Source organism: Ambystoma mexicanum, chromosome 9, assembly GCF_040938575.1.
Source record: "Ambystoma mexicanum isolate Mex_15411 chromosome 9, UKY_AmexF1_1, whole genome shotgun sequence".
Taxonomy (NCBI): Eukaryota; Metazoa; Chordata; class Amphibia; order Caudata; family Ambystomatidae; genus Ambystoma; species Ambystoma mexicanum.
In genome coordinates, this window is record NC_090931.1 from 630,705,920 (window position 1) to 630,729,633 (window position 23,714).

Below are 23,714 nucleotides of genomic sequence, written 5' to 3' on the forward strand. Positions count from 1 at the left end.
GATAGTGGCGAGTTTGCTTTTTTGGCTAGGCTAGCCTTTTTCATTTCGATTTTGGATTATAGCATGGCAATTGTGTCTGCCAGAGCTTTTTGAATTCTCTCACACCAGTCTGCATCTTTCACGCAGGTTTCTGAAGGTGTGGAGGGGGACTCGAGTTCCCTGAGGATAATGAAGAGCTCTTTTGTTTTTGATTTGGTATTGTCAATTCTGTTGTCATAGGTCTCTTTTTTGGTCCCGAGGATGGAAGATTTGTAAGTGGTGGGCGCTATCGTGAGTAGTGCTTTGTTGGCTGGGTTAGGCACTTTTCTCCAGGTGGCTTCCGCCACTCGTTTAGCGTTCCTAAGGATTTTAAGCTCAGGAGTGAACCATTTGTTCAGGTGGGCTGCCGGTTAGGCTTTAGTAAGTTTGGTGGGATCGATGGCATCAACTGTTGATTCAAGTGTTTTATTATAGATGTTGGCAAGTATATCCACATCTAGGTTGGAGTAATTTGCTGGGGCAAGGATGTTGTGGATTAGGGGGCGAAAGCTTTGCAAGGTGATATTGCGGTTATTCCTGGCGAGGGTTTGCGGGATGGTGGCTGGTAAGATGTTCGGCTGCACCTTCCCTAGAATGGAGAAAGTGATGTGGTGGTCTGACCAGGCAGTTGGTTCATTGTTAAGGATGCAGGTGGAGCAGTTGGGTTCTGCCTTTGTTATGTGTTGGGGCTGTGATCCTGTGCTTGAATGCTAGTTGAGAGTTGGCATTTTGCAAGGATAACGCATTAGCGTCATTGGGATCGCTGAGGCCCAAGTTTAAATCCCCAAGTAGGATTATTTGTGATCCCTTTTTTGGTATTATTAGTCAAGAGGTCGGAGATCTGTTCCTCAAATGAGGAGATTAGGCCTGGTGGCCAATAGATGAGGTGCATTAGGATGGTTTGTGCTGCAGAGAGTTGGAACTTTACTGACAGAAATTCAGCGGACCGGAAGCTGGACGAAGGGGTAGCCATAGGCCAAGGGATGTTTTAGCGATAAAGGCTACTCCTCCTCCTTTACCTGAATCCCTGTCTTTCCTTAATATAGAGTAGCCATCAGGGATGGCTGGGGATAGAGCTGGGCCTGCTGCAGACAGGTTTCAGTAATAGCCAGAAAGTGAAGGTTGTTAGCGGAGATAAGGTCTGCACTGTCAAGCGCGTGGGCGACCAACGACCGAGCATTGATGAGAGCACCTCTGAAGAGAGGGTGTTCAACGATGCGGATGTTTTTTTTGGGGGTATTGTCCAGGATGTGTATAGGGCTGGCTTGTGGTTGGTTGGGACAAGAGTGAAGGGGGTGTTTAGTGTTGGATGTCCTGGGGGGTAGGAACCGGGAACTAAGTCTCAGGTTTCTGTCCTTCACTGGGCAAGGGTTCCAAGGCGTGGCAGGTGCAGCAAATCGGTGAATCCTTTCTAATGGGCTCAGTGGCTGGCTGGGCATGAGTGCCTGATTAACGTCTTCATGGGCAAAGGTCATGGTGAATGTGAGGGGTGAATGGGATAATGAGTCAGTATTGAGCAGAGGAAGTATCGTAGCTAGAATTAGTGTGGATCGACAAATGGCTGCCTGTACTCAGTGGGAGAGTGTTGAGAACCCTTAGATGCGGAGGTCTGAGGGTGTGGATATAGAGGTCACAATCGCTAAGGGGTGCAATGGGTAGCGCCCAGTTCAGAGCACTTAAATCAGGTGGCTCCATCAGTGGGGAGCAATAGGCTGAATCAAATAGTAAGGAGCAGTAGGCTAGTCACAATCAGCATAAGGCACATTCAATGAGGAGCAGTAGGCTAGTCCCAATCAGCATAGGCACATACAATAATGCACAATAGACCAGAGCAAGTCAGTGTGCTGTGGCGCGATGGGCATGTTCACTTTGGGGGTGCAGTGGGCTGTTGACATGTAGTAATCATCCTCTCATAGATCACGCAGACGTGGCATTGGAACGGCTATTAATAGTACTCGCATAAGGAACAGGTTACTTACCTGTAACTTTTCTCCAGCATGGGTCTGGCATGGATTCACATGCTCATGAATATACCCAGTCATCAGGCTGGGAATCCTCGGTAAAGGAAGAAAAAAAATCAGTCTCAGTTTCGTTTCTGAACTGTCTTTCTACTAGTAACCAATCACTGGTTTCTGGGTCATACTGCCCCCAGCCAATGACTGCCCTCTACCTAAGCCCCTCCTCTGGCAGCCATCTTCAGATTTGGTAGCACGTAAAGTGGCAGTAGGACCAAGAGAAGAGACGCATATGGGTAGGCGGGAGGGTTCGCATGTGAATCCATGCTGGATAACAACAGTTACAGGTAAGTAACTTGTTCCTTCTCCAGCATGGGGTTTGGCATGGATTCACATGCTCATGAATACAAGAATACATAGCATTACACACATGCACAACCACGGGAGGTGGCAAGGCTCAACATTAAGCATTTCAGCAATTCAACATTAAGCATCTCTTACCTCCTCACCAGGCTCACCTTCAGACGAACAGGTTGCGCAGCACTGCCTGGCCGACTCTGGACTCCTCCCTTGAATCACAGTCGACACAGTAAAATCTTGTGAAGGTGTGCGTAGACCTCCACGTAGCAGCCCTGCAGATGTCCAGCAGGGGCAGACCAGACTGGAACGCCGTGGTAGCAGCGATCGCTCTGGTTGAGTTGGCTCTCGGACAGCCGGGCAAGGGTCAGTTTGCTAACCAGTGACAGTGCATGATGCAGCCAGAGAGCCATCTGGAAATGGAAGCCTTCGAGAGGGCCTTCCCTTGGTTCACAGGTCCAAAGTTCACAAACAGCTGTCATGTCTTCCGAAAACTCTTTGTGCGGCCCACGTAGAACTTCAGCGCTCTAGCTACGTCCAGCGAGTGCAGAGTCCTTTCACCCGGCGACGAAGAAGACGGGAAGAAAACTGGCAACACCAAGGGTTCGTGGAGGTGGAATTCCGACGGCACCTTGGGCATGAAGGAGGGGTGCGTCCTCAGCACCACCCTCGTGTCGTGAAACGTCAAGTATGTCGGCTTGCAGGATAGGGCCTGGATCTCTCCCACCCGTCGTGCGGAGGTGATGGCCACGAGAAACGCTGTCTTCCACGACAGAAACTTCAACGGTGCCGGATGCATAGGCTCAAATGGGGGGCCCCCATGAGCCTGGTCAGCACCACGTTGAGCTCCCACGCCAGGGCAGGGGCCTTCACCGGCGGGAATGATTGGAACAATCCTTTCATAAATTCCTTCAACCGTCGAGACCACAAGGACGCCCATCCCGTAGTTCTGGTGTATCGTGAGATGGCGGCCAGATGCATCTTGATGGAAGCGTGAGCTAGTCCAGCCTTGGCCAATGACAGTAGGTACGGCAATACTTGAGGGGCCGTAATCCGCAGAGGGTTAATCTTCTGTGCACGGCACCAGACCGAGAACCTCTTCCACTTATGTCTATAACACTTGAGAGTTGAGGACGCCCTGGCCTTTGCAAGAACCTCTCTGCAGTCGGCCGGGATGTCGTACCCTCCAAACTCTAGTGCTGCAGGAGCCAGGCCTGCAAGTTCAGCGACTCCGGGTTGTGGTGAAGAATGGCGCCTCCTTCTCTGGAGAGAAGATCTGCGTCTGTCGGCAGCTTGACTGGTGTGGACGTTGACAAGTCCAGAAGGTCCGGGGAACCAGATCTGTCTCGGCCACGCCGGTGCGACGAGGATCATCCTGCACCGGGACCTCTTGAGCTGGTTGATGAGCCGGAGCAGCAACGGCAGCAGAGGGAACGCATAAAGAAATAGGCCGTCCCAGGGTAACGAGAAAGCATCGCCCATGCGCCTCGGCTGGGGGAACCTGCTGGCAAACCTCTGGCACTTGGAGTTCATCGCCAAGAGATCGATCTGGGGTTCGCCCCATCGTCAGAAGAGTCTATCCACTTGATCCTGGTGTAGTTCCCACTCGTGGCACCAGCGCAGCTCTCTGCTGAGTGAGTCGGCGATCGTGTTTTTTATTCCTGCCAGATGAAGAGGCACCAGAAACATCCCTTGGGCGACGGCCCAATGCCACAGATCCTGGGCTTCCTTGGACAGGGCAGGGGATCTGGTTCCGCCCTGCTTCCGGATGTAGAACATCGTGGTGGTGTTGTCGGTGAAGATCCTCACCACCTTGCCCTTGAGGGACGGAAGAAAAGACCTAAGGGCCCAGAACACTGCGCAGAGCACCAAGATGTTGATGTGGAGTGACTTCTCCTCCGGGAGCCAAAGGCCTCTTGCGTGAAGATCTCCGGAGTGCGCTCCCCAACCTTCCAGGGAGGCGTCCGTCATCACCGTCACCTGGTGAGCTGGGGTCTGAAAGGCTGTGCCCGCCGACAGATGAGAGCGGGTACCCCACCACCGGATCGCCTGACGGAACGTCTCGTTGAGAGGGATCCCATCCTCGAAGCTGCCCGACGACTGGCCCCAGCGGGCGTCGAGGAACTCTTGTAAGGGGCGCATCCGAAGCCTGCAAAGGCGCACCAGATAAATGCAGGAGGCCATCATCCCGAGGAGGGACTTGATAGATCTTACCCTGGCCATGTCCATGGCCAGCAGACGCTGCACCTTGCCCAGAATGGTCCTGGTCTTTTCCTCCGACGGCGAGGCCAGCCGCGCCACTGTGTCAAGCTTGGCTCCCAGAAACAGGGCGACTTGCGACGGAACCAGGTGGGATTTTGGAAAGTTGATGGAGAATCCCAGGTCCGTGAGCAGCTGGACGTCTTCGCAGTGTGCTCCACGGCGAGCTCCCTTGTCCTTGCCCGGATGAGCCAGTCGTCCAGGTAGGGGTAGACGTGGCTCCCCTGTAGGCGCAGCCACCGGTGCGAGGCACTTGGTGAACACCCTGGGTGCCAACTTCAATCCGAACGGGAGGCCTTGAACTGGTAGTGCTGCCCTTGGACCACGAACCTGAGGAACTTTCGGTGTCTTTTTAGAATGGGGATGTGGAAGTACGCATCCACCAAGTCCAACGACAGGAAATCGCCCTCCTCCAGCTGTCCCAGCAAGTGCTGGAGGGTGACCAGCCGGAACTTCTGTGCCTTGAGGTACTTGTTCAGTCGTCGCAGGTCCAGGATGGGGCGCCATCCTCCTGTCTTCTTTTTTACGAGGAAGTACCTTGAGTAAACTCCGGAGCCCCGAAGCCTCTTTGGGACGAGCTCGATGGCACCCTTCTTGAGCATCGCCCTTACTTCCAACAGTAGTTGAGGGACGTCATTTTCCTTCCTGGCCACGGGTGGAACGCGAGGGCACTTCTTCTGAAACTTGAGGGCGTGCCCTTGGGCCAGGGCGTCAAGCACCAAACGGTCGGTGGAGATGGACTCCCACACGCTGACGAACCTCGCCAGCTGGCCTCCCACCGGGGTGCTTCGGTGGGGGCCCCAACCCCACGGTCAGTTCAATCTTGTTTGGAGGCCGCCTTGCCTCCTTGACCTCCCTGTCGACGACGACGGGCACCACCTGACTTGCCGCGTCCCCTGTAGGCTTCCTAGGACGAAGATCTTGCCGCTTGGCGGTACGTGGAGGAGCCACTGCTGGATCCCTTGGAGGCACCTTGTCTGCCTCCGGAGCTCCGAAAGGACGGCCGTCGTCGTTTGAGCACTCCCAGTGCCCGGGCAGTCTCCGTGTCTGTCTTGATGGCCTGAAGGAACTCATCAACCGCCTTCCCGAACAGGTTGTTCCCGTCGAAGGGCATGTCCAAAACCTTGGTTTGTACGTCCTGGCAGAAATCCGTCACCTTGAGCCATCCTCGTCGTCTCAGGCAAACGCCGGTGCCCAACTGACGGAAACCGGTGTTGGCGATGTCTGTTGCCACCGTGATGGCGTGGTCCGAAGCTATCTCACCTTCCTGTAGGATTTCAAGGGCCTCAGCCCTTTTGGCGTCCGGAAGGAAGTCCAACAGAGGGGCGATTTTGAACATCAACTCCCTGTCATAGCGGGCTACGATAGCCAGGGCGTTGGCCGCCTTGATAGTCGTCGCTGCGGATGAGATGACACGTCGTCCCATCGTGTCCAGCTTCCTGCCATCGCCGTCCGGCAGGGAAGTTGATGTCGAGGCCGATGCCCCCCAGCTTTCTTCTTTGCCGCCGCCGAGACGACTGAATCCGGGGTAGGTTGCGCCCGAAGGGACAAGGGGGCAGCGTCGGAGACCCGGTACTTCTTCTCGTACCGGTCCCTCTTTGCCAGTGCAAATAAATACATTTAGACTCTCCTTGCTCCTCCTCTGTACTCTTCCGTGACCTCTGAAACTCACTCTCCCTGTCCATCCTCCCCTCTGGTCAGACTCACTCGATGTCTTGATCTCCTCCGACCTCCCCCTCTCCATCCCTCTGACCACTCCTCTCTCCTGGAGCGATCGCTCCCTCCTCTCATCTCTCCCTCTCCCCTCTCCCCCCCCCCAAGCCTACCCCAACACTGCCACCTACCTTCTCGGACATCCGGCCCATGAAGCGTGTGTCAGTGGAGGCTTTTGCCGCCACTTTCTCTCCCCCCTCCTCCACCTTTGGCTGTCTCACATCCTGACACAGCCCCGTCTCTTCTCTACTCTACAATTTCTGATACGCTTGATGCTCTTACCCCTGTCATGAGGATCCGTTTGAAGTCCAAAGCCAAGTGCAACTCCTGGTATGACTGACCTAGCTACACTTAAACGTAAGTGTAGGGCAGCTGAGAGGAAATGGAGGACTTCTTGTTCATCCTCTGACAAACTGGCCTGTCGCCTGCTACAAAGGCAATACCGACTCTCTGCCCTCACCAAGAAGAGTCCACATTCAAACTTGTGTCTCTGTGGCATCTAACAACTCGGCCAAACTCTTTAGAATCTGCAAGGAGCTGGCCAACCCTGCTACAGTCTCTACCCCTCCTGTTGCCTCCCAGGCTCTTTGCAATGCCCTTGCCTCTCACTTCATTTAAAAAATCCTGTCCACCCTCTCCACCCACACCCCTCTCCATCTGTGCTTGCTGACCCTCCTTTATCCACCCTCCTTCTCGTCCTTTCCTCTTTTCACCCTTGACGAGGTCGCTAGACAAGTCGGATCTATGAAAGCCTCATCAAAACAGTTTCATCCCTGTTCCTCTAAAACCATCAAGGAACACATTGACACCCTCGCTCCGGCCCTTGCTGATTTTTGCAACCACTCCTTTGCCTCGGGATCCCTCGCCTCTGAATAACTCCTTTGTGCATCCTCTTCTCAAGAAACCCACAGCTGATCCTTCTTGTCCAGCTAACTATTGCCCTATTTCCATTACTCCCTTTCTTGGCAAACTCCTGGAAAAGTTGGCCATCTCTCAGCATAACATTCATTCCAATTCAGTTGGCTGTCTCCATGACCACCAGTCTGGCTTCAGAGCTGCCAGAAGCACGTAAACTGCACTCCTGAACTTCCGTGAAGATCTGCTCTCCAACCTTGACTCTAACATTCCCTCTGTCCTCATCCTCCTCGATCTCTCTTCTGCCTTCGACACGGTCAACTATACCATCCTGCTCAACCGTCTCTGTGAAAACCTGGGTATCACTGATCAGGCTCTGGCCTGGCTGACCTCTTTCCTCTCTGATCGACCCTCCCAGGTCCAACTTGGGTCCTTCCTATCACCTATCTTCCTCTATACCTGTGGTGTTCCCCAAGGATCTAACCCCTCGCCATGGCTTTTCAACCAATACCCGACAACTCTCGCCCACTGCTTTGCCACTTTCTGCTCAAATTTCCAGTGCTACGGTGACGACAACTCATTTTCAGGCTGCCCTCTGCCACCTCCTCTCCCTCTCATCTCCGATTGCCTAACTGCCATTCAAGATTGGTGTTCCATCAATGATCTTTGTCTGAAAGCCAGCAAGCCAAAGATCCTCCTCATCGGCACACCTTCACCATCCTTTCCCCTCACTCTGGCCGGCCTCCCTTGGCCTTCCTCCTACCCTCACCTGCAAGGCTAAGAACCTCTGGGTCATCTTTGACTCCACCCTTTCCTTCTCCGCCCACATATGAGGTCTCTAAAAAGTCAAATTTCCGACTGCACCTCCTCAGAGGTACTCTGCCTTTCCTCTCCTTCCCCCAGAAGCTCGTGGTATCCCAAGCTCTGGTTCTCTCTAGCTTGGACTACTGTAACAGCCTCTTTCTAAATCTACCTTCCTCTACTCTCCGCCCTCTGCAACTAATCCAGAACAGGACTGCGAGATTTGTCCTTGGCCTCAAGCCCTGGGATTGTATCTCTCCAGCTCTGAAATCTCTCCACTGGCTCCCAGTGGATGCAAGGATTAAATTCAAAACCCTCTGCATTGTCCACAAGGCTTTCTGGGGCCTGGGACCAAAATACCTTCAGCTATCCCTCCGCAAATACCTTCCCTCTCGAGCTCTTAGCTTCTCTACCTCCAACTCCCTCAGGGTCAGTCGTTTTTCAAAGAAACGAGCTGGGGGTAGATCTCGGTCTTCAGCTGGGGCCTCCCTCTGGAATAGCCTCCCTGCCACTCTAAAACTTGAGAACCATCTCCGGTTCCAGAAGCACCTCAAGTCCTTCCTCTTTTTCTGCCTTTGCTCCCCCTCTCCCCTGCTGATCTGTTCTCTTGGCACTGTGCACCTGGCCACCCTCTGTCCTTCGGGCCCAGGTACCTGCTCACCCTGTCACCCTCCCGCACTGCCTCCAGGCCACCCCTTGCACTGGGGTCTGTATCTGTACCCATACAGCCCCCCCCCCCTTTTCTTCCTGCACTTATCAGACCTACCCTGTCTGCTGCCTTAAACCTAGCACTTGCAAATTGCTGGCTGCATTACCACTGTTTGTTGCCTTTATTATTTATTGTTATTTATCTGTTTCTCCTCTGCTTCGCGCTTTCCACTTCTCCCTCCTTCCATGCACTTTTCCCCTCCCCCATGCACTTGCGGGTTCTCAATGTCACTGGGCCTAGTAAAATCGCTGTTTTGTTCTCCCCTGTTCCCCTCCCTTGCCTTGTCGCGCTCTGAAACACTTGTGTACTAGCGTGATAGAAATAAAATATCAATCACCTCAAATAAAACCGACACCTTTAGCCATCAACATCCATTGTGCGCACCCTTCCAATTCTCCTCAGTCTTCATCGACGAAGTGGATAACATCCTTGGGATAAAACCCTCCGTCAGGGTGACCTGTGCTCTGCTTCGGTCATCAAGGAGGGAGCAAGAGAATTAGCACCCTTTATTACAACCTTGATAAAAACACCTCTTTAAAAAAATTGCTCAGTTCTTGATAACCTCAAAGCAGTATGGGTCATGACGCTTCTATATTAAAAAAAAAAAACCTAGACCCTAACATCCCCACCAATTATAGGCCTATCACAACGGTTCCCTTCCTCTTAAATTTCCAACTGTGCTTCTCATATACAAATTCAAAAACAACTGGAAGAAAATAATCTACTCTCCCTCCGACAGTCCGGCTTCAAACCTAGACAGTACTGAGACGGCTCTGATAGTTCTAAAAATACAGATGGATGAACTAAAAGACAAAGGCAAGCTGGCCATCATCCTTTTAGATTTATCCGCAGCTTTTGACCAGGTGCACCATAAAATCCTGACTAAACACCCAAACTCAGCAGCTGCCTTCTCTCCTAGTGCTGCCAGTTGGATTCAATCCTTCCTTTCTAACAAAGCCACTAGGGTCTTCGCGCCTTCAGCATCCGCGCTACCAGTTACCATCCATTGTGGAGTTCTGCAGGGCTCTTGTGTCTCGCCTACACTCTACAATAGATTTACAAAGCTCCTCTTTGACCGTCTTGACAATCTGGGTGTGACCTACACTAATTATGCAGACGACACCCAATCACACTCACTGGCTGCTATACTAAACACACTAAAATGATCGACATCTATCTAGAGATCCAAGGTTGGATGGCCACTCAGCCTATGTTTAAACGACGATAAGACTGAACTTCTTATAATTGGTTCCCAAGCTCGTTTAAACAAACTAGACTAACAATATTCTGCATTTATCATTGATGGGAACACCATAAAATATTCCTGCAAAGTCAAAACACTTGGGGTCTATCTAGACTACCCTCCATCGCTAATAAAACAAGTTAATACCACAGCCTTATCCAAAGCCTACACTAACAAACTTAAAAATGCCTGCAACCCGTTTTTATCTACCAACAGCTGCATTACACTAGCTAGAGCAGTGATCCTCTCGAAGCTAGACTACTGTAATACCCTATTCCTTGGATCCTCCGCATGGAACCTGAACAAACTTCAAGTTCTTCATAACAATGCCTCAAGATCGGCGTTAAATATCCCTCACTCCAGCCACATCTCATCCTTCAGGAGAGATGCACTGTGGTTACTCTTACGTGACAGAATCACACTTTGGTCACTTGTCATCACTCACAAGTGTATCTCTAACACGGCCCTGAAATACCAGACAGACAATTTCTCCAGACAGCTGAGCACGTCTGCCAGAAGATTGAGTTCCCCTGGAACGTATTGTGACAGGAGGAACATCTGTGACAGTTTGGATAGCCCTGGAGAGCGAGTGCCCCCTGTTTGTTTAGGTAATACATGGCTGTGGTGCTGTCCTGTCTTGAACCCTGCTAGCAATTCCAACATGTTTATGTGGTTGGATGCTACGGCTGGAGATCACACGCTCTGCGCCGTGTGATGGAGGCGAGCTCCCCATCCTGTCAGATGCGTCCATGGGGAGAGTGGCTTCTACTGCGGGGGTGTTGAAGGTCTTCCACTGCAAGAGGTTTTACTTTGACCACCAGTGCTGAGAGAGAACAAGGGTTGGTGAGACAACCACTAGATCGCCCCAGTGTCCGCTGGCCTGACACCATTTGCTCGACAGCGACTCTTGCATTGGGAACATGCGCAAACGTGCGTGTGGCACTTGATAAATGCAGGAGGCCATCATCCCCAACAGTAGCATGGCTTTGCGTAGTCACCTTGCGACTGACTACATGAGGGATTTGGAACAGTATGTTCAGAACCCTCTTGTTGGAGGGGTAAGACGAGCCAGTCTTTGGTCCGAATTAGTGCCCCCAGAAACTGCACGACTTGGCTGGGGTCCAGGCTGGACTTGTTCTCATTTATCGAGAATCCCAGACTGAAGAGGAGATCTACAGTCTTCCGGGTATTTGATAGGCATGTTCCATACGAATCCCCAGCCAGTTGTCGAGGTAAGGATAGACTGGGATAGACCGTCTATGCAGGTGGGGCGCTACTACCACCAGTACCTTTGTAAACACCCTTGGGGCTAAGGCAATACCGAAGGGAAAAACCTTGAACTGATAGTGCTTGTCCTCTATCATGAACCTTAGGTACTTTCTGTTCGCTGGCAACCTTGAAATATGAAAGTATGCACCTTTCATGTCCAATGTTGCCATGTAATCCCCCTGCGTTAACAGTGGGATTACTTCCTGTAATGTTATCATTCTCAACTTTTGTGGCTTGACAAAATTGTTTGCTGGGCGCAAGTATAACACCGGGCATTTGGTGAGATCCTTTTTGGGTACAAGGCAGTACACTGAATAAATACCCTGGTTTACCTGTTGAAAGGGGACGACTTCTATGCGGCCCTTTTCTTGGAGGATCTCCACCTCTTCTAGCAAAATCTTCAGGTGTGCTGGCGATAGGCGTCTGGATGTTGGTGGACAGGATTGAGGTGGCTGGTGAAACCCTATACAATAACCATGGGTGATGGTCTTTAGCACCCACTGGTCTGAAGTGACCCCTCCCATGCGTGAAGAAAAAAGTCCCCCGATCGGGGAGGCATGGGAGGGGACCCAGATTGGCGAGTAATCTGAGCGGAGGGCGGGGAACCTCTTGGGGGCGAGTTGCTACTCCTGCCTTTGCCTCTTCGCTGACCCCTCTGCTGGTATTCACCGGTGCCAGCTGTGCCATGTCCGGAGGATCAAGGTGCACTCCCTGTTCCATACTGGTTGTGTGGGGAACGTGAGAAAGATTGTCTCAGAACGGAAATGCGTTAAGTTACCTCCCTACTGTTGGTAAGGCCCTGCAGTGATTTGATTGAGACTTAATAGTCTTGTGCTCTTTTTTCGCTGTCTCTAAGGCATCATCCACTGTCTTCCCAAACAAATTGTGTCCTCCACCGATTTATTAGGGAGGCTTGCGTTTCTGGTTTAAACCCCAAATTCTTGAGCTAGGCGTGCCTCTTGAGAAGGGTACCCTGGACCAGGGACAGCCCGCCGTCTCAGCTGCATCCAATGTGTATTTTAGGATATTATGGTTGAGCCGTTTCCCTTCCGAGACAACCGACAGCAGGCGTGATCGTACCAGTTACGGGACTTCTTTGAGACTCTTCGAAAGTAAGTTCCACTGGACATCACTATAACTTGCCAGTAGTGTAGTGTTATTGGCAATTCTAGTGGAATATGCCGCTGATGTGGTGATGCGTTTGCTGAGGGCGTACAACTTCTTACAGTTCTTGTGTGGTGCCTCTTCCGTAGACAACGGCACTCCAGCCCTCTTCCTGGTAGTGGTGGCGACCAGGGAGTCTGGAGTGGCATGCCCCCGGATATCTAACGGGTCAGAAGAGGAGGGGCGAAAAATCTTTTCCACCGAGAGTTGACAGCTTTTGTAGGAGCTGGGGATAACAAAGAGGGTACAAGGCGTTTGATATAACTAAGCAGTGGGATTGCCTGACTCGTGGGGTGTTTCTCCTTCAGAATAACTTCCACAAAGTCTGTGTCCTGTACTGCCTCTTGTATGGCAATTTGGAAATGGTCTGCAACCCTTTTTTAGGACTGCGTTAAAGGCTGTTTGATCATCAATAGGTGAAGCTTGCCTCTGAAGAGGCGAGGAGGGAGATGCCAGACAAAGGGCGTCTGGGGCTGGAGTTCTAGTGGGGGAAAGCCATGGTGCCTCCTCTACTGGCTGTTCTTGACCACAATCTGGGCACTGGTCCGGTCTCAAATGGATTTTCTTCCGGACCATAGGGATCCTCCTAGACCTCATCAGGTTGAGAACTTTAAAACTTCTTCCTGTGGAACTAGACTTTAAAGCTTCCATACCTTTGATTGACTAGGTCTTTATGGGTTAATAAACTTCCCAGAGAAGTCAACTAGGAAAGTTTGTCCATATAACTCTCAAACCTCACTCTGGTCCATAGGGATGACCCAAAGGGGTCCGGGCTCTCCAGGATGAAAATAGTGCTTAGGAGGCAGGGATTTATCAGCCAGTCTTATAGAGGGGCTGGGACCCTTCTGAATATTCCTCTCGACGTTTGGACGTGCCTTTCGGTTTATTTGCTGCCAAAACAATGGCTGCGAGACTTTGCGTAGTTCTGGTGGATTAGGTAGAGATTTCGACACGCCTGTGGGCGTCCAGGTTTTCAGCTCTGCCTAAACCTTTGGGGCTGACGAGCTCTTAAATGGCACCAACGCTCGTGTTTAGCAGAGACGCCCTTGTGGGTGGAGTGCCCGGACGCATGCAGTGACGACGGATGCAGGGAGAGCAGTCGATCATGAGGATCGGTAGGGGCCATCAAAGCTTTCGGCAGGCCCGTTGGCATTTGTTGCTTCCTCGACGTATCTGTCAAGGGAGCTCGTGGGGTTGTGTACTTTTCCTTTTGTGGTGCGGGTGTGTCCCTGTCACCGGGATGTAGTCTCCCCATAGCAGCACCGGTGGCCTGCCTGTCTGGAACAGGCACCTGGGAACGTAAAGGTTCAGCTGAAAGGCCTATGGCCTCCACTTTGGAGCCATGGCTGCCGCTTGAATCCTCGTCACTCGAGGCACGTGCGCCACCGTTCAGTCCGCCGATCTTTTAGAATCTTCGGACGAAAAAAATTGGCAAGACTTGTAGGATCGCTCATTGTGATCACAAGGCAGACACTTGTTACACTCTTGACGAGTGTCTTTCAATGGGTATTTTCCATTACAAGATGGACAAAACTTAAATGGAATCCGCTCCATAGTCGAGTTAAAGGGCGGTAAGAGAGGGGGAAAAGGAAATGCATTCTTAAAGAATCAAACCCTGCGGCCCCACTCTCCATTCTATGTATGCCTGGCCAGAGGGCCAAGGCCACGTGGTCGACCGATGCACCAGTCGCCAAAATCCATGTCTTCAGCGTAGGGATCCAGAAGTAGCTGTCGATGATGAAAGGTTGATGACTAAACAACCAACGATCGTGGGACAATAAAGTCATAACTTTGCAATCTCTCTCTTCCGGGCTCCGCATAGGACAATCAGGTAGCTGGGCGGAAAAAAAACAATCTGTGTGACCTCGACGCGTGAGGGATTTTGGGTACACTATCACCTTAGGGATAGAGTTACAGGCACGCCCATGTCGTCGTCCCCTTTCGATCCTCAAAAGACAAGATGCAATACTCTGTGATTACCATTAGATGTCAGACTATATGCACAGCGTGTAATTCCAAGCAGATTCACAAGCATCAGAAATAATGTCAAATGAGTAGGTGGGATAATGTGCTACTAAGTAAACCCCCCCCCCCAGCACTCCACATAAGAATGGTGTGTGCTGGGCCCATAAAGAGAAAAGGTAAGTAAAGTCAATTTCACTTTACTATTCTTGAGAACAGTAGTTCACCCAAGAAAAAGGTATTTAAACCTCATGAGAAATCTAAAGCATTTTTCAGTGACACTGCACTGAAGGTGCAGTGTGTCACCATACAAAAAGTAGATGCCCATGGAGTTTGTCAGACTCCAAAAACAGGGGAAACAATCCAAATCAGGTCAAAACACACTAGATAGTGAGAAAAAAGGTCTCACTCACTCCAGAAAGTCATTAAGTCCAGCAAAAAGAGTTGGGGGCCCCAAGGTTGAAGGGGGATTAGCACAGAAGAACAAGTTACTCCTTACCTGGTAACGTTCTTTCGATGGGATGTTCCTCCGACGCATTCCTTATCTATGATATTTGTATCTCCAGCTTGCTGGCCTCGGAAAAAAAATGTCCCAGTAGAGGGCGCTGTGCGTAGAAGTCCGTCGAGTAGGTGTTCCTCGACAGCCACCGTATCAATGCCGACGTCATCATGCCTATAAATGGCCACGCGCCGCGTCCGTTGCTCAGTTCCGTTTTGTAGAGTAAGGTAATTACATGAATGGTTACTAACCTTGAATGAGGGTAAGCTGCAACCACAATGGAAAGGTTACTGCGGGGGTGGATGGGAGGGGCGATGAGGAATACGTCGGAGGAACATCCCATCGAAAGAACGTTACCAGGTAAGGAGTAACTTGTTCTTCGAAGGCATTGTGTCCTCCGACGCATTCCTTATCTATGATAGACTCCCATAGCAGTGGTATGTGATTGGAGGCGGGAGTAAGAGATGCCATATTACTCTTTAAGAATGAACAGAGTGTAACAGCTTTGCTAAATCTAGTCTCTTGACTAGAGGAGGAATCCAGGCTATCAAATTTGGTAAAGGTATGTGCGGACGACCATGTGGCAGCCGCACATATGTCTCTAATTGGTACCCCTCTTTGAAGAGCTGAGGAGGCTGCGATACCCCTGGTCGAATGAGCCCTTAGATTTTGAGGGGGCTCTTTCCCTGCCAGTTTGTAGCATTCCAGAATGGCTAAAATAATCCATCTGGAGATGGTTTGTTTGGTTATTGGTAATCCTAATTTATGTCCTGCGTAACCTACAAAGAGTTGGTCTGCTTGTCTAATTTTAGCAAGTCTACTGATAAAAACTCAAGGCTCGCTTAGGGTCCAGCCTGTGTAGTGTCTCTTCCTCTTTCCCCGGATGGGGAGGAGGATAGAATGAAGGTAAAGTAATCTTCTGAGTAATGTGAAATTCAGACACTACCTTTGGGAGGAAGTTAGGCTTCACCTGTAGAACGACTTTGTCCTTGTGAAAAATTGTATGAGGAGGTTTACAAGATAGGGCGTGTATCTCGCTAACCCTTCTAGCAGATGTTAATGCTACCAATAAAACCGTTTTGAGGGTGAGAAACTTCAATGAACAAGAGTGGAGTGGTTCAAAAGGAGCACCCTTTAGGAAGTTTAAAACTAGATTTAAGTCCCATAAGCGAACTTGGAATGGTCTTGGAGGGTAAACATTAGTTAGACCTTTCAGGTATTGTATTACCAATGGAATTTTGAAATACGATGGCTCCTTTCCAGAGCGCTTAAAGATCGATGGCGCTGCGAGATAGCCCTTAATAGTGCCAACTTGAAGGCTTGAATTTGCCAAATAAAGTAAGAAGGATAACACTGCAGGTGTACCACATGAAAAGGGTTTGATATTCTTTTCTCTGCACCAACTGCAAATTTTATTCCAACGGCAGCGGTATAGAGTTTTAGTTGCTGGCCTTCTGGCCGAAAGCAACACCTCCATGACGTCATCTGGAAGGTCCCAATCCTTGTACCTCAACCTTTCAGATACCAAGCGTGAAGGTTGAGGGTCTTGATGGCTGGATGGAGAACCTGACCTCCCTTCTGCGAGAGAAGATCCTCTGTACGGTAGACGAATTGGAGGATGGATGGACATGTCTAGAAGGTCCGGGTACCACGTTCTCCTGGCCCAATCCGGGGCAATTAGGATCATGGTCTTACGAAACCTTCTCAACCTCCTGATCATTTGAGGAATGACAGGGACCGGAGGAAACACGTACATAAGTGGGAACTCCCAGTCCACTACGAACACGTCTCCTAGAGCTCCACTCGGGGGAAATTCCCTTGAGCAAAATCTGTCGCACTTCCTGTTGATACTGGTGGCGAACAGATCCACTTGAGGGGTTCCCCAAAGGGCGAAGAACTCTTGAAGGACTTCCCGAGCTATCTCCCACTCGTGGGAGACTGTGTTCTGCCTGCTCAGAGCGTCCGCTGTCAAGTTCTTCTCTCCGGCTAGGTGAATTGCCGATAGAGAGATTCCTTCCTGAATTGCCTAAAACCAGAGCTGCATCACCTCTCTGCACAGTGGCAGTGACCCTACGCCTCCTCTTTTGTTGAGGTAGTGCATGGCCACTGTATTGTCCGTCATTATCAGGACGTTTCTCCCCGTACAGACGGTAGAAAAGCCTTCAGTGCCAGTCTGATGGCTCTCAGTTCCAACAGGTTGATGTGTAGTCTGGACTCCGATGGAGACCAACGACCGCTGATGGTCAAGTCGTTGGCATGGGCTCCCCACCCTGTGAGTGAGGCGTCTGTGACTACTGTTATCTCCGGCCATGGTTGCCAAAACAGTTCTCCTTTCAAGATGTTCTCTGGAGAGGCCCAACATTGAAGGTCGTGGGCTACCATGTCCGGAATCCGGAGGAGATCCGTCATCCTCCCTGAGAATTGTGACCACTGAGTCCTCAGTGCCCACTGAAGGGATCTCATTCTCAGGCGAGCCTCTGGCACAAGGGATATGCAGGATGCCATGAGGCCTAGCAACCTCAAAAAGTCGTAGGCTGGGAGACGTTGGGAATTTTGAAACCTGGTGACCATCTGCAGAATATCTTGAGCCCTCACCTCTGTGGCGAGGCTTTTCCCAGGGACGTGTCCAGGACTGCTCCAATGAACTGGAGTCTCTGCAATGGTATCATCTGTGACGTCTTTAAATTGAGGGAGAAGCCCAGCTTGTGAAGGAAGTGACAGACATAATCTAGTTGGATCCAAGCTTGTTCCGAAGAAACTGCTCTGATCAACCAATCGTCCAGGTAGGGGTAGACGTGAATCCCTTCCCACCTTAGACTTGCAGCCACAACCGACATTAGCTTGGTGAAGACCCTCGGGGCGGAGGTCAGCCCAAATGGCAGAACTCGAAATTGATAGAGTTGCCAATTGCGAACCTCAGGTACTTCCTGTGCTTGGGATGGATTGGCACATGGAAATAAGCATCCTGAAGGTCCAGAGATACCAAACAGTCCTGAAGCTGAAGGGCCTGAAGGATCTGAGAGAGAGTTACCATCTTGAACTTGTCCTTCCTGAGGAACTTGTTCAATTCTCGTAAGTCCAGGATGGGTCTCAGTCCTCCGTCTTTCTTTGTTATGAGAAAGTAGCAGCTCTTGTTCCTGTCCGCTACAGGTACCGGTTCTATGGCACCGTTCTCTAGCAGGTCTACAATTTCCTGCAAGAGGAGCGGATCCGGCACTTTCAGAGAGCTGTTCCCCGGTGGATGGCTCTGAGGGATGCGTAGAAAAGGCAGGCAGTAACCTTGGGCAACTGTCTCCAATGCCCAAGCATCTGACGTAATAGCCTGCCATTCCGTCAGATGGTAAGTTAACCTGCCCACTACAGGTGTCTTGTGATGGGAGACCTCAGAGTGGTTTGGGAGCGGCTGATGCAGTTGCCGAAGGTAAAGCGGCTCCTGCTGATGCGGCTTTCTTTCCTTTACCCCGTCCATCACGGGTACATTTTCCTTGGCCTCTTTGAGCCAGCCGTCCTCTGCCTCTTCCATATGAGGAATAATAGCGAAAGGACCTTCCTCTCCAAGAGGATCCTGAGGGACGAAAATTAGTTTGGCGGATTGCAGCTCCTAGTGACTTGGCTGCTGCTTTAGATGTTTGCAGTTTTTCCAGATTGTCATCCGCCTTCTTATCAAACAGGGAACAAGCGTCAAACGACATATTCAAAAGTCTGGCCTGTACGTCAGAAGCAAAGCCGGACTTTCTCAACCACGCATGCCTGCGGATTGTGGTACTTGCCGCCATGGCCCTGCTGATACCGTCAGCAGAATCAATGCCAGTTTGAAGGGACTCACACATTGCATCTTTACCATCTATGATGATATTTAAAAATGCGTCCCTTTCTTCTCCTTCCTGGAGGCAGTCAGCCGCTGATGAAGCACACTCCCAAAGAGTGTGGCTGAACCTAGCAAGCGTACAAGTCGCATTAGCAGATTTTAAAGCCATGCTACAGGCCGAGAAGACTTTCTTAGCCATGGCATCATATTCGTTATCATCCCTATCCTGTGGAGCAGTGGGGTATGCAGATGTACTGCCTGATGAAGTTGCAGCCTGGACCACCAGACTCTCTGGAGTAGGGTGCTTAGATAGGTATTCAGGGTCAGCAGCAGATACCCTATATTTCGCTGACAACTTCTTCTTAACCGCAGGGACAACTTCAGGAGTTTCCCAGTTAGTTAAAATCTTTCTTTGTAAAGCAGAATGAAAGGGAACCACAGGATCCTCCTGTGGACCTTTATCCAGAATATCTGTGAGGGCATCCTGTTGAAAAACAGGTGAAGACGCAGACCAACCCATGAACTCCATAATTCTTGACATTAGGGTTCTATAAGGGGTTTCAGCATGTTCCCCTGGGTCTGGTTTGACAAATTCCACTTCTGGGGAAGTGTCTAGGCCACTTGCTTCTTGGAATGCATCCTGAAGGTCTTTCAACCTTCTTTCCTCCGAGGCAAAAGTCTGTTTCAGGTGATGTGGTCCTCTGCAGCCCAAAAGGCCTTTCTTGATCAGAATCTTCCCTTTCTTCATAAATTGAAGTTAAGGGGGGGGGGATGCTCTGGCCTGTGAAATGGTATAAAACCCATTTCTAAAGCAGAGGGAGCCATCATCAGTGGCCTTGAAAAGGTCGATGTCAGCGCCGATGTAAAAATCCTCGAAGGCGCCGAGAAAACTGGAAGAGGCCTCGAAGAACTCGAGAGGATCGGAATCCTGCTCGAGGATGTCGACGACGTTCGACATAGTGTCGGAGGCTCTCGGTGTAACCGTTGGCTGTGGAGTAGCCGTGGGTTTTTCTTTCATCGGCGTCGATGTCGGCGTCAACTCGATCGACGGATGCGTCGAAGAACCCTTCGATAACGGCGTCGATGGCGCCGATCTATGCTTCGAAGGGGCTTTCGACGATGGCGTCGAAGATGCTTTACTTCCCGATGGCTCATGGCGCTTTCGGGTCGATTTTCGCCGGGTGCTGCGACTTGCAGTGTTTAGATTTTTTGGGCTTTTCACCCGGGGTATCACCCTCAGCTGACTTCGAGGGGTGTCGAGGCCGCTTCCTCGAACGCATCTTTTTTCTGAATTCCTCCCACTCAGCCTGAGAGCTGTGTTTTGTGGGGCAATTTACTCTTTCAGGGGAACTAGAAGACGACGACAAAGGAGATCTTCTACGTCTCTTTTTCGAGTGTCTAGACCTCGACAAGTGGTGGGAGCCACTTCGAGACCGAGAATGCTTTTGCCGGTGAGGAGACGAATGTCTCGACTCTACCGCGGAAACTTTTGAGGCAGTTAAAACTGACTTACCTCTCTCGAGCTTCCCCTTACGCTCCTTCAAGGCTTCTGCCGTCATGGATAGGCATTCCTCACACTCCGAACACTGGTGTTTGATTCCCAGACACCACAAACAGATCCTGTGAGGATCCGTCAACGACATTTTCTTCCCACAGTCTTGGCAGTTTTTGAAACCGGACCGAGGAGTCGTCTTGTCGGAGGAGGAAGCCATCGAGTACGAGTCAGTTTTCTCTAGGAAATATGAATATATTTCAACTGACTAACTGAGCAACGGTATTCCGAGGCACACGAAGCGCGGAAAAACGGAACTGAGCAACAGACGCTGCGCGTGGCCATTTATAGGCATGATGACGTCGGCGTCGATACGGTGGCTGTTGAGGAACACCTACTCGACGGACGTCGACGCACAGCGCCCTCTACTGGGAAACATTTTTTCCGAGGCCAGCAAGCTGGAGATACAAATATCATAGATAAGGAATGCGTCGGAGGACACAATCCCTTCGAAATGAGAATACTCCCTAACACGTTATGCAACCATTTACGGGATGCACCCTCATTCGTTTAGCCAAAGGCAAAATTGCAAGCCCTTCCCCACACACCCGAGCATCCTTCATTTGCGGGTATGCAATATATAAAAAATAAGTCCTCCAGGGAGAAAGTCGCTGGAATGGCCCAATCCCATTCTGATGTTAAAATCTCCACCCCAGAAATAATTTAGGCCTCTAGTCTCCATATTCCAAACAAGTTCATCAATAAGGGCCTTCCGTTTTTCCAGTTTGTTGACCACAGCCTAAAAATTCAGGATTACTACTGGATCCCCGCAATAGGTCAAGATTAGCAGCATCTGTAACAAGTCCAGCTTCGTGTCCACTACTTTCACCTTGCAGTTCAGTGAGGCATTAACCAATATTGAAATCCCCCATAGCATCTACCGCTACCATTTTTCTTGGCCGGGATCCCGTAAGAAACCATCAAGGAGGTGTTTTTCTAGTGCCGACATTTCCTGCAGAAGAATCATTTCTTAATTAAAAAATTCCCCAAAATCCTCCCTCACAAATTTCCCTCTAGCCCCCGCTATATTCCATGAGAGCAGACCCACCACCATGGGTGCATCCACTTGTCCACCCAGGCTTTCTCCAAGCTCACTGTTCACATCATTCCTCCACACTCAACTTTCCTCACACGCTGTTACAATTGTGACCGCGGCAGTTATGGTGGGGGAAGAAACTGTCAGTCTCTCTTTGAAAGAAGAGAAGGTCAAACAGATGAATATCGCAGGACCCAGGGGTGGGGGCACCCTCTTGTCATTCATTCTCTGACTAGCCGTGCCAGCGCCAACCCATGTCCACGCATTCTGGATCGGGTACAAATTGTGTTCTGGAATTCCCCCTTTAGGGGCACCCAGACTCTGTCCCTGGGTCCGTACCATCTCCCTTGGTCATTCACCTGCTCCACAGCCCCCCAAGGAAGAATAGAAAAAATCCAGTTATACTAATCTGCTATACAGCTTTTGGCCATTTGGTTTCAACCCTCTGGCCAGATTAGAGTGGGTCAGGTAGTTAACAATTAGTGGTTCCAAAAAGGAGACTAAAATACAGCCCTCTACAGTTTTAAAATCTGGGCAAATCCATCCTCCCTCCTAGCCATCAAAACGAGGGTAGGGTCAATACTGGGGCCCATCAGATTCACATTAATCCGATGGCTAGCCTTATTCATGAGTGAAGTGGTGGATTCAAAGCCACCCTCTGGCAGCCCTGGGACTTCCATTATTATGCCCACCAACGGTACCGCAGCAGGCGGCAAGTTTAGTGTGCTCCCAGCAGACATACCCCTCCCTAACCCTCCCTTGGAAGCGTTCCCTCTCACAATTCCCCATGCAGAGGAGCCTTATCCACTCCCACTGCTGACCCAATACCACCACCTCGTCTCCAATTAGGGGCCCAGAAGCTGACCTGACAGGCCCTCCCCCACCACAATGTGGGTCTCCAAGCCAGTCTCTTGCACCCCAACCACCATTTCAAGATCCAACTCCTCAACAGACTCTGGTGCTGCCTGATCACTAGCCCCCTGCCTGTGTGAGTTTTATTTCTCTAATTTCCTTTTTAGATCCTAACAGTGTCGTCCAAGATGGAGGGTACTCGGAACCCCACTCGAAGGATTGGAGCTGCTCGCAAAGTACCTTGAGGTTAGCTTCCCCGTCCCCATGCAAGCAGGCTCCACATCCTTCTCCTCGGGGGCCTTACTCCCATTAGCAAACAGAAAGTATAGGGATCTGAATTTTTCATCCAATAAGGCTTCTAGCCAAGACTTCTCATCACTGCCGGAGTCCTGCGGTGCCATCCTTCCCGGGGCATTACAGCTCACCACAGAAGCATCTGCACCCTCCCAAACACTGCAAAACCAAATGCACTTAAAAAATAAAGCTCAAGGTTTGAGGATCCACAGAATATGGAGGCAAGGTTGTTAAAAGAGAAAACGTATCCAACAAATAGGCTTTTTAAGCAAAATGTCCTCTCCTATGTACAAGATATGTAGTATATTTAACAGTCCAGTGACCAAACATTAACAAAATGAAATAAAACCAATGTTTGAGCATCCCAAGCTATTGGGTCTTTGAAATCCACACTTTGCCCATCATCCAGAACTGAGAGCTTCAGGAATCCTAGCTTAAGCCTAAAGTGGTTACCTGCACTTCAAGCTGTAGAAAAAACCATGAGCAGTGACAGACCTCCCCTCCACACCCTGAGCTCAATGGACAAACCCATGCACTTTCTGCAGTTTTACAAAAACGAAATTATAAGGGATTAATTTAATGGGCAAACAAGAGCATTTTGAGCGACCATTTACCTGGGATGAAATGGTCGGTGTTGCAAATGCATTTCTGTAGATCCAATCGGCTTCCTCTTCCAATTCGTCATCTTCGGCGCTCTTTACTGGAATGGACCGGAGCTGCAGCAAAAAAGTGAAGTGGTGTAAAATAGAAAACAAATTACCTTCAGGTTAAATCGGGTTCTCTCAGTCCTTGCACTTCCCCCCCATCACACCTGGTTGGACAGCCTGCATTTGCCAGGGGTCAGAACAAGCGGTCTAAAATGGAGACACTGCACTTTTAAAAAAAGTTCCGTTTGGTAGTCAAGACCCCTTGGACATGCATTCCTCTCTGCAATATCCCTGCCCTCTACCCGTGCAACAAACCGCCACCCTCCTCTTCATAGGTTTTTGCTCCCATTCAGCAAAGGCAGTTGTAAAACAGTATATGTACATGGGGATGGATGTATGGGTGTTGGAAAGGAGGAAAAGCAAGCGCTAGCTAGGAACATGTACCACCATTTTTAAGACAGTAGGGGGTGGCCAACACCTGATCACAAAAGGGAAGCCAATATCTGGTAGGGGAAGTAGGCTGAAACAAACGTACAATTATTCCACACACCTCTCTGGGAAACACCTCACACTGAGATGCTGAAAAGTATATACTTAAATAAGTACCCAGGTAAAAAATAAACCGTATTTAAAAGATATCAAGCATATATAATGTCTATAAAAGGACTCTTCTGAACCCCAATGTCTATATGTGGGCACACGATCAGAGTTAAGCACACAA

General features: G+C 50.3%; 1 protein-coding gene across 3 annotated transcripts in view; it reads right to left on the reverse strand.

Moving 5' to 3' along the window:
• Positions 1–23,714, reverse strand: part of SUPT6H (SPT6 homolog, histone chaperone and transcription elongation factor) — a 1,195,112-nt gene that overhangs the window by 1,043,152 nt on the left and 128,246 nt on the right. For all 3 annotated transcript variants that reach the window (XM_069615328.1, XM_069615329.1, XM_069615330.1), the window contains one exon: positions 22,961–23,062. In XM_069615328.1, coding sequence (XP_069471429.1) covers positions 22,961–23,062 — 102 coding nt within the window. The remainder of the gene's footprint in view (positions 1–22,960; positions 23,063–23,714) is intronic.